The sequence below is a fragment of the Aulonocara stuartgranti genome (assembly GCF_965226115.1).
Source record: "Aulonocara stuartgranti genome assembly, chromosome: 22".
Taxonomy (NCBI): Eukaryota; Metazoa; Chordata; class Actinopteri; order Cichliformes; family Cichlidae; genus Aulonocara; species Aulonocara stuartgranti.
The window spans coordinates 4,459,024-4,469,981 of NC_138957.1; the positions used below are offsets into that span (position 1 = coordinate 4,459,024).

The 10,958-nt window shown below is 43.2% G+C and overlaps 1 protein-coding gene across 2 annotated transcripts; it reads left to right on the top strand.

Moving 5' to 3' along the window:
- The first annotated feature begins 8,430 nt into the window (after positions 1–8,430).
- Positions 8,431–10,918, top strand: LOC309699639 (uncharacterized protein). Of its 2 annotated transcripts, none has more exons than XM_082522755.1 (6): positions 8,431–8,539; positions 9,093–9,125; positions 9,289–9,341; positions 9,625–10,004; positions 10,092–10,208; positions 10,414–10,918. In XM_082522755.1, the coding sequence occupies exons 2-5, from the start codon at positions 9,109–9,111 to the stop codon at positions 10,206–10,208; spliced, it is 567 nt and encodes a 188-aa protein (XP_082378881.1). In that variant the 5' UTR covers positions 8,431–8,539; positions 9,093–9,108; the 3' UTR covers positions 10,414–10,918. The 2 variants fall into 2 exon arrangements, with proteins under 2 accessions (XP_082378881.1, XP_082378882.1); XM_082522756.1 differs by having other exon boundaries at positions 8,532–8,644.
- The last annotated feature ends 40 nt before the right edge of the window (positions 10,919–10,958 follow it).

The following is a 10,958-nucleotide window of genomic DNA, read 5'->3' on the forward strand; positions in this document are numbered from 1 at the left end:
ATTTCCATGTGTTAGAGCCCCAATTTAAGCTCAGGATATGAGGCTTGAGGCGACATTTTATCCAGATGACATTCCCTTTCCTTCATATCTTCAGTCTGAAGCTGCAGAGAAATTAAAAAATGCCTCCATAGTATGTAAAAGAATATGAATTCTGCTCTGGTGAACTATGTATGCAGCTTGCCTCTCGCCACATACATAATGCGATTAGGCGGAACGGCGAAAAAATGTTTTAATATACAAGGAATTTCAAAATAAAGAAGCGGTATAATATGTTGTCAGTTTTTGTCTTAAAAAAGTTATTGTCACACATTATTTATTTAACTGATGTTTTTATGCATAGGGTAATTCATGTTTTGTTTTGCTTTTTTGTCCTTTCACAGCTGACACACCTCAGCAGTCACCCAAGAATTGGACTGAATCTGAAGTAAGCACCTGGCTAAGATCAATTGGAGTGAAGGAACAGTACATAGAAAACTCCATGAAGAGGAAGTAAATGGACAAATCCTACTTGCACTAAATGAGGACTTTCTAAAAACAAAAATCTACATGAAGTCAGGGCCTGCTCATTTGATTATTCAGAGAAGAGATGAGCTTATCAACTCCCAGCAAAAATGTCAAGAAAAGAAAAAAACTACTGGTTCCAAAAGAACTGAGTTTGAGGAAAAGAGGAGTCAGAAATTGGTTCAGTCTGTTTCAACAGTAAGTGATGGTCCTCCAGCACAAACTACAGAGACAGAACAAGATGTCTTTGAGGAGAACCACGCTTCTCAGGAACAATGTGTGTTAATCTCAAAGGAAGACTGTAAACCAAGGCCATTTGATCAAGAAGGGATTGATTTTTTATATGTGAAACACAGAATCCTGCAGCCTGAATCAGGTGCTTTTAATCTGATATTGCCATGCCACGAATTCAAGTCTTTTGCTGTAGCTGCTACATTGGATCGCACAAGACTCCAAGCTAAGTTTGCCAAAGAGGTTCTTAAATTTGCAGCTGGTTGTATGAATATCAGATCAAATGGCACAATACACTTTGGTGTGATGGACAGCAAAGAGGATGGAGAATATGTGCACGGTGAGATAACTGGTATCCCTGTAACAGACAAGGATATTTATGTCGATGCTTTGGACTACATTGAAAGGAGTTTCAACTCTGACACAGAACACATACGCCAGTGTGTGCGACCGCCAAGGATCAACTATATATTAAAAGAAATCACAAAAATCTCATGAATTAGAGTCAGATATTTATAAAAATATTACAGTTACAATATAAACAAATGGAAGTTGATCATTTCTAGGATGCTGGTGTAACATTTAGGCTGTATTTGTAACTATTTCCAGATTGTCCTGCTGAAGAATCCAGAGAACGAAGAGCAAATAAGAAAGAGTCTGCAAGAACTCATCAAAAACCTTGCTCCACTTTTTCTGGTCTCCTCCACCATCTGCATTTCCCAGAAATCCAAAACCGACCAAAATTCAGAGAGGTACTACGGAGTCTCCATGTCCACCAACGGTCCTAACCCGGGGAAAATTGTGATTGCTGCCTCCTGTCTTAGCAAATGGGATGAATATGTATCTGGTGCAGTGATGACCTATTATCCAAAAAAGGTCAAGAAAGATTACTTTGATGGAACCATTGAAGTACCTGGAGACATCAGGTGTGAGGCATTTAATCTCAGTAATGATGAAAAAATGAACCCTTGCAGATCATGTCACAATTTGTTTGGCTTGAACACAGACGACACCAAAGACTGGCCTTTGGTAACTGTGCTGAACCCGAGAGCCTGAGCAACTTGCTTACAAATGAGGAAGAAGTTAAAAATAAAACATGTGCACGAACACTCAGCTGAAAACAGGCAGAGAGCAGATGAAGAGGTTGGTAAGGATCTTATGAATGTGTTGCGAACAATTCAGTTTAAGACATGGACAGGAGAATTTTACACCCCAGAATCATAAGGTGCAGAGGTGACCTGATACATCTGCTTTGGTCTGATTCTGATGAATAAATGATGCTCTGACAGAATGAGTGTGGATTTGCTCAAACTGTTTACTCTCCAGCTCCGTATAATGTGCTTGTTAGAAATTATATGTAATAATAAAATCAGGCTTCTACGTTTTAAAATGCAATATGAAGGATGCGAGACAGCAATTATTGGGAAGAAACACCTTTATACTGGTCTATACCCAGGATGCACATGAAGTGAAAACAACAAAACCATTTTTTCCTTTTATGATCCCATCTATAACCTCTTTCATAAGCGCTACACATGTAGTTATAATAGTTGTAGCATGCTTCGAGAAGCTGGTCAGGGACTTCATCTGCTCTGCACTACCCGACTCACTGGACCCTCTACAGTTCGCATACCGCCACAACAGGTCCACTGATGATGCCATAGCCCTGACACTACATACTGCCCTGTCACACCTGGAGAAGAGAGACACGTATGTGAGGATGCTGTTTGTAGATTACAGCTCAGCATTCAATACCATTGTTCCCTCGAAGCTGGACAGGAAACTGCAGGATCTAGGACTGAGCAGCTCCCTCTGCAGCTGGATCCTTAGCTTCCTGTCTGACAGACGCCAAGTGGTCAGACTGGGCAGCATCACCTCATCCCCCATCACACTGAACACTGGTGCTCCACAGGGGTGTGTACTGAGCCCTCTCCTGTACTCACTCTACACCTACGACTGCACGGCCACTAACAACTCCAACATCATTGTGAAGTTTGCGGACGACACTACAGTGGTGGGTCTTATCACCAATGGTGATGAGACGGCTTACAGGGAGGAGGTCAGCGCCCTGACCCACTGGTGTCAAGACAACCATCTCACCCTCAACGTCGCAAAGACAAAGGAGTTGATAGTGGACTTCCGGAGGTGCAGAGAAGTACACACCCCCATCACCATCAACGGCGCTGCTGTGGAGAGAGTGAGCAGCTTCCGGTTCCTTGGAGTACATCTGGCTGAGGATCTTACGTGGTCAGTACACACAAACAAAACAGTGAAGAAGGCGCAGCAGCGCCTCTTCTTTCTCAGGAGACTGAAAAGATTCGGCATGAGCCCCCGCATCCTCAGGACCTTCTATCACTGTGCCATTGAGAGCATCCTCACTGGATGCATCACCACCTGGTATGGCAACAGCACCGCCTACAACTGCAAAGCTCTCCAGCGAGTAGTGCGGTGCTCTGAACGGATAATTGGAGGTGAGCTTCCCTCCCTCCAAGACATCTACAGGAAGCGGTGCCTGAGGAAAGCGGGGAGGATCATCAAGGACTCCAGTCACCCCAGCCATAAACTGTTCAGACTGCTTCCATCAGGAAGGAGGTTCTGCAGCATCCGGTCCCGTACCAGCAGACTGAGAGATAGCTTTTTCCATCAGGCCATCAGACTGCTGAACACGTCATAGACACCTCAGCTTCACTACTGGAACTGCAACACTATGCACTCCACACACTGTATATAAATGCCACTTGTTTTGCACATATTCAACTCTGTATATTTTTATATATTTTATTTATTATTATTATTTTATTTTTTTTACTATTTAATTTGTAAAAATGTGTATACACACACACACACACACACACACACACACACACACACACACACACACACACACGTAGGATAATATTTAGTATACACATCCAGAAATGCATACACTATTATATATTGTACATATATTTATTAGTTTCAGATGCAGCCTTTCTTGTATTTTGCTCGTTTGTGTTGTTGTGTTTGTCTGTTGCTTGTGGGGCTTGCACACAAGAATTTCACTCGCATGTGCTGTGCCAGTGTGCCTGCACATGTGATGTGACAATAAAAGTGATTTGATTTTGATTTGATTTGACACAAAGTCATATTGAGCCACAAACAACATTCGTGTAACAAGGTAGAAGCCGCAATCAGTTTTTGGCAGCGACTTTTATAGAACCTTTATTTATGCAGTTAAAAAAAATCTCATTAACATTAAAAATGTCTTTTGTAAGAGTAAGACATCAGAAATGGCAGCAAATATTACAATAGTTCTGTAAAAATATTGTAAGTGGGGAAAAAGGACCGGATTGGTTATAATGTGAGTACAATAACACAGAGTTATAAAGATACTTGAAAAAACAGATAATCTTTTAATTCTATATATAACCCCTTTGTAAACGCTGTTCACCGAAGTCTATTTACCAACATACATAAAGGTATTACACATAAAAAATACACGGAAACATTGGAAATCAGTTTTTGGCAGGCAATCACTTTTTGGCACAACACCGGCAATAGAAATGTGAGTAAGGTACCGAATTCAGGTTTGCTCCCGCTTTATTTTTAAATACGCATACGGTACTTGTATGCGCCCTATGGTCCAGTGCGCCTTATGTGTGTGTTAAATACAGTAAGGGCACACATAACTGAGACTGCGCCTTTTAGCACAGTGCGCCTTATGGTCGTGAAAATACGGTAGATAGGAGCTAGCGAGCTAACTCCCTGCTAACTTCTAACTCCGTTAAATGTCATAAATTCCGTTTTCATGGATGCCTGGATGTTAAACTCAATTGTTACACCTGGTAGAGCAGAACGCTGATCATTTTATTAAAGATGAAAGACTTTAAACTGTTTTTCAACTCTCAGTTATGCCATAGTGATCGTTTGATATATGGACTTGCAGTGGAGTTTAGGCCCAGACACGGCTAGTGATGTCAGACTTAACGACCGGATTAGAAGTACTGGTGCTCCACAGGGGTGTGTACTGAGCCCTCTCCTGTACTCACTCTACACCTACGACTGCACAGCCACTAACAACTCCAACATCATTGTGAAGTTTGCGGACGACACTACAGTGGTGGGTCTTATCACCAAAGGTAATGAGACGGCTTACAGGGAGGAGGTCAGCACCCTGACCCACTGGTGTCAAGACAACCATCTCACCCTCAACGTCGCAAAGACAAAGGAGTTGATAGTGGACTTCCGGAGGTACAGAGAAGTACACACCCCCATCACCATCAGCGGTGCTGCTGTGGAGAGAGTGAGCAGCTTCCGGTTCCTTGGAGTACATCTGGCTGAGGATCTTACGTGGTCAGTACACACAAACAAAACAGTGAAGAAGGCGCAGCAGCGCCTTAATTATTTAGTTACTTTTTAAAAACCCAATTTACAACCTGAATAGGTGATAAAAAGATAGATCTTTCAGCCCAATTCTACTTTTTCTGCATAATCCATCATACAAAATGTAATCAAGTGGAAAAATCTCTTTTTTAACTTTATGCATCAAGCAAAAATTTAATTATATGCAACATTCTCTGACTTGAATAAATTAGTTTAACATTGAAACCCATTTTCTGCACATTCCAGCACATAAAATAAAATATTTTTTGTGTTTACACTCAGTCTTTCAAATAGATGCAAGTAAAACACAGCAGAAAATAAATAACATCAAAGACTAGCGGTCCTGTTGCTCTATTTTCTTTTTTTTTTTTTTTTTTTTTTTTGCCTGTCCCGTTTGGCTCTTTTGCATCAGAATTGTTGTCTAAAGGCAAAGAAAGATGCCCAACGGATTTACTTTACCAAACTGACCATCCCAGCCTTGCCGTAATGGTCCATTTGATTCACCTTTTATTGTTTATTTTATTTTCACTTACTGAATACGGGACAGACTTGACTGGGGGAAAGAAGGGGAGAAAGAAAGAGGGAAAGAGAAACAGCTGAGAAGAGGGACGGGGGAGAAGGGCAAAAGACAAAAACCAACAGAACGGGCAGAGAAAAAAAATCCATATATCAATCACCTGGATCACCTGCTGAGAAAGAAAAAAGAAAGCAAGCAGAAGAGAACAAGAGTAATAGAATAAACAACATCACAATGATATATGGGAATATGACAGTAAATACTAAATGTTAAACATTATTGTGCAGCACATAAGATCAACAGAACACAGTGTGCTTTGAGGTAGGAGCCAAAAAGGGTGTAGTTTGTGGGTGTGATCACCCGTGTGTACACCTGTGAGCATGGACGCGCTTGTTTTTTGTTTTTTTAAAAGGTTCCTTCATGTAATAATCTGCTAGAGGGTGTGGGGGGGCCACAGCCCCGTCCTCCAGGGCGTGAAGCAGGTGTGGAGGAGATCAAAACTCCAGACATCCAGAGGCCCCCAGAACACAAGAGACCAAGGAAGACCAACAGAGGGGCAGCTGCGCCACTGTCCCAGAAAGAGCTGAGGAGAGTCCCAGATGAGGGCTCACTCAGCAGCCGCGGAGCAGAAGCCAGGGGGAGTTGCAGTGACGCGCCCGTGAGCTCCGCCGGCAGCCAGCTGCGCCTGAGTGACCGAGCCCCAGGCCGAGAGGCCGGGGGCACCCCACCTCCGAAGTGGCCCGAGCGAGCCCCAGGCTCCAGGCCCCGATAAGCGGCCGCCAAGGAGTGAGCCGGTGTGTACCTGGACGCCCATCCCCGGACACAAAGAACCACCAACGCACCAATGTCTGAGGGGGTCCGCCACTGGCAGGGGAAGTGGTGGTAGGGGGAGATAGGCCTCCATACCTTGGAGGGCCTAAGATGTCCCCAGAGAGGTGGCGCCTGACACCCAACCTGACATATAGACACAGACATACAGGCACACACAGATACAAACATCCATTCCCACCCTCATGCTCTCATATGCACTTACTCCACACTCAACCAACGTGGAGACAGACATAAAGAGACGTTGTACACACGATCACACTCCCCAAGCGTACTCTACAAACCGGGTCTAGGTGCCCCCGCCCCTGGAGGGGGGAACTGCACCCAGACCCAGGTGGTGTTTCCCTTTTCCCTGCGGTGGGGGGAGGCAGACCGCCCTGACTCCGCAGCAGCAGGAAGGCTCCACACTCCAGACCGCAGTCGGACAGCCAACTCCTCCTCCTAGTCCTAGCCCCCCTGCTCCAGCAGGTCGCAGAGACCTGTTGCTCTATTTTCACCTGTATAGCAGGAGTGGGGTAGGCGGAGGTTTATCCTGGTGCAGGTGTGCCGCAGCGGTCAGTGGAAGAATCCACGAGTTTCTCTGTGAGTTTCCCATTACGTCGTTGCGCACTCGGTGCTTGCTTGGAAGTTTAGGGGGTTTTTTCGCTGTAAAAAGAAGTTTTCTTCCCACGCACAACGGACACTAATGTTTTTGTCACTTTTTATGGAATCAAACTCAAAGTAAGGTCAGTACTTCCACGCTTTAAATGCTGCACGCTCATACTCTCTCCCACAATCGAAATGTGATCCATTGTTGATCTGCACACAGCTGTTGTCACTAACGGTGCACTCGCTTACGTCACTGTCGTGACGCAAAAAATCACGGTTTTAGTAATGCAGGAACGCTGTAACGGTAATCTAATTACTGCTTTTGCAATAGTAATCCCTTACTTTACTCGTTATTTGAAAAAAGTAGTCAGATTACAGTAACGCGTTACTGCCCATCTCTGGTCTTCATGACATGCTGATTGAATTAGAATAGCAGACTGGATGCGTTAAAAGGAGGGTGATGCTTGAAATCATTGTTCTTCCTGTTAACCATGGTTGCCTGCAAGGAAACACGTGCAGCCATCATTGCATTGCATGAAAAGGGCTTCACAGGGAAGGATGTTGTAAGTAATCAACCCAAATCAACCATTTATCTCTTCATCAAGAGGTTCAATTGTTGTGAAGGCTTCAGGGCCCCCAAAAAATCCAGCAAGCACCAGGACTGTCTCCTAAAGATGAGTCAGCTGCGGGTTCGGGGTGCCACCAGTACAGAGCCTGCTCAGGAATGGCAGCAGGCAGGTGAGAGTGCATCTGCACGTAAAATGAGGTGAAGACTTCTGTGGGATGGTCTGGTGTCAAGAAGGGCAGTAAAGAAGCCTCTTACCTCCAAAAAAACAGCAGGGACAGACTGATATTCTGCAAAAATTACAGCGAGTGGACTGCTGAGGACTTGGGTAAAGTCATTTTCTCTGATGAAGCCCCTTTCTGAATGTTTGGGGAATCTGGATGTGACCCCAAAGGACCCAACACGACGCACAAGCTTGTGTTATTGCTTTTTATTTTATTTACAGTATCACTGTGGACACTGTGTCCTTCAGCAATTTGCAGTGTTCACTGCTCCAGCAGCTCTCTCCTCCTCTCCGGCCTGGCCGCTACTGAAATAGGGAAGGCATGATTAGATGATGCTTGCCGGCTGTGAAAACCTGCCTTCCCTGACACCACACGCCTAACCTACTGCTCCGCCGTTGTATCTTTCTGCCGCAGCAACGAAAGTCTTATTGATGCTTTTTTAGCATAGTTATAATATTGTTATAGTTATAGTATCATTATAGATTTATTGTTGTAGTTATTTTTAGGGGCACTTTTGCTTGTGCAACCCCCCAAAAGGGTCTAAACTCGCTTATGCAAAATACAAATAGGGGCTGGTTCAAGACTTTTGCACAGTACTGTGAATCACAACGGTTGATGAGCACGTGAAGGCAGCACAGTCAGTAGTGGTACCGAGTCTGTTGTTACTGATACCACAGCTGCTCCCGACAGGACAGAAAACGTCAGTGTGCGTCCGTAAACCCGGTAACTACTCTCAGCTGAACCTTTCTGATACTCGTTATTAGTAATGAGTGGTTTTTTTCGCGTGACTTTCTCTCGGCTTGATAAAGGGCTGTGTAGAAAGCTCTGGTACGTAACGACTAGCTTCATTTTTAAAGCGCTGTCTCAGTGAAGTGAGGCTGCTGCTGCTTGTTTGTGCGAGTTTTTAATGAAGCAATGTTTTCAGTCCGTTTGTTACTCGCTTGTGTTTCGGCTTGTGTTTACATAAATAACTTTACATTATCACAGAACAAGAAAGCGCTTTGTTTGTCACGTTCACCTTAGTTTCGTTTTTAAACGTAATCATACAGTGTTGAGGCTAAGAATAAATATTCCGAGTGAGAAGCAAATAACAGAAAAAAGACATTTTATTTAATGCTATTTACTACAGACAATGTAAATTATATTTGAAAAGGATTTTTTTTTTTTACAATACTTTTTATGGAGCAGTTTTCTTTTAAGTCCCAAACATGTTTAAGTAGAATTAATGTGAAGTTGGATTTTCCATGACTGTTTTGACAATCACCTGTTTTTCTAGGTGACTGAGGGCTGAAATGGCTGTATGTGCAAGGTATCTACATATCAGAAGACAAATGTGCAGGGATGTCATGTTTAGTGCTTACAGACACCACACTGCATTTTGGGATTTCATAGATAGTGTTGTGATACTTTGTAGTTTCCAGTGATCACTGTCACGCTGATTCATTTTACTGTAACCTTTTTATTTCTTTCAGTGCACATCATTCTCTTGTTATGCCAGATCTGCAGCAGTGTGAGAGGGCAGAAGGTAACGGCATGCTTTTCCTCTACATACCATAGACGTCGGTCTGATGGCATAATAGTTACAAAAAACCAATCTGTATCTTTTTTCCTTTATCGCAATAATTTTTTAGCCTAAGGGTAAAAATCTGTTCCGGTAGGGTCTCAAACTGTGGTCTTCAGTGAGTTCAGCAAAATGATTCACGTCAGCCTTTGTTGTCTTTTTACTGAAGAAAGCCTTCCCTTTGTGCACGTGGACAGTAGTCCGAGCATATGAGATCAGTGAGCTCATCTTCTCTGCTTATTTCCAGGTATAAAATACCTGGAATGGGTGTCAGATTTTGTTTCCAAATACAAAAACAAGCATTTAAGCTTGAAGAATCCAGCTGGTGCCATGCTGAGGATAGCAGGGCTGGAGGACACCATGTACAGAGGGAAACATGATGAAGTGAACGGCTGGGGAAAATTCTACCTCCCCAAAATCGTAAACATGCAGGTCATCGGTGTGGTGGAGGGCACCTCGTGTCCATGTGACGAGCTCGTGCTGATGACCTGTGAGGACAAAAAGCTGTACGCCTACGATGGAGAGGAGCTGCATCTGGTGGCTTCCAGTTTCCAGCAACTACATGACAAAGACATAGAGTATCCAGCATCCAAGAGCTACTACAATGGAGAGGCCTTCAAAGATATGGTGAGAAGTTCGAGTGTTAAGAATAAGACCTGCTGGTAGAGATCGATCACCTGACAGGTTCTTTGTATTGTGTTATCTTCTGTTTAGACTGAAAAGGACTGGGAAGCAGTGAAGATGGGAGGCGTGGGGAGGAAACTGGAGGGAGAGCATCAAAAGCTGGTGAAGGAAACCAAGTCGGCGTTCTTAAAAAGCCTAAAATCATAGGTGGGTATCCATCCCAGCTTAGAATTAGATCCAGGATTGAAGCCTTTATGTTTGACTGCTCTTTCCTTGTTATTCATCACTTCAGTAAAACACAGCTGGTGTTTGCTGGGATGGAGAAACATGACATGTTGTGTCTCAGAGTGGTTGATGTGGATAATCATTGAGGTTGTTGTTCTCTTAATAATACTTTTTTTTCCTCTTACAGATTCTGGTATTTAGCCAAAAGAGCTTCAGGTTTTTGGCTTCAACAGCATGAAAGCAAACATCATCTTCAGTGGCATGAACCCTCTGACCACATACTAACGCTAAAGCAGAGCTGAATGTGTAAAAATGTTATATTCTCCATGGAATTCTGATCTGTTTTATTTCTCCACCCAGATTGTATTTATTAGATGATAGTATCTGCTAAAGGAGGAAGAAAAGTATTTTTTGATGCTGTAGTTTATTACTGCAAGTTTCACAACATCAACAGGAAGAAAAAAAAACTAATGAAGTATCAGTTACACGTGATAATGACAACAGGAAAACTCCACCCAATCACAGCATGTCTGATAACAGGGCCAGTTTATTCTTAAGTAAATGTTTCACTTCTTGATGTCAGCTGCTCTCTGTGTGACCTTCACTTCTTGCTCCACTGCTCATTTCACCCTCCTTCCTTACACTAACATTAATAAATATGAATAATGAATAATTAAAGTGATCAAAGTTAACACTGTTTGTGTTTTGTGTGGATTATTTTCTGACATTATC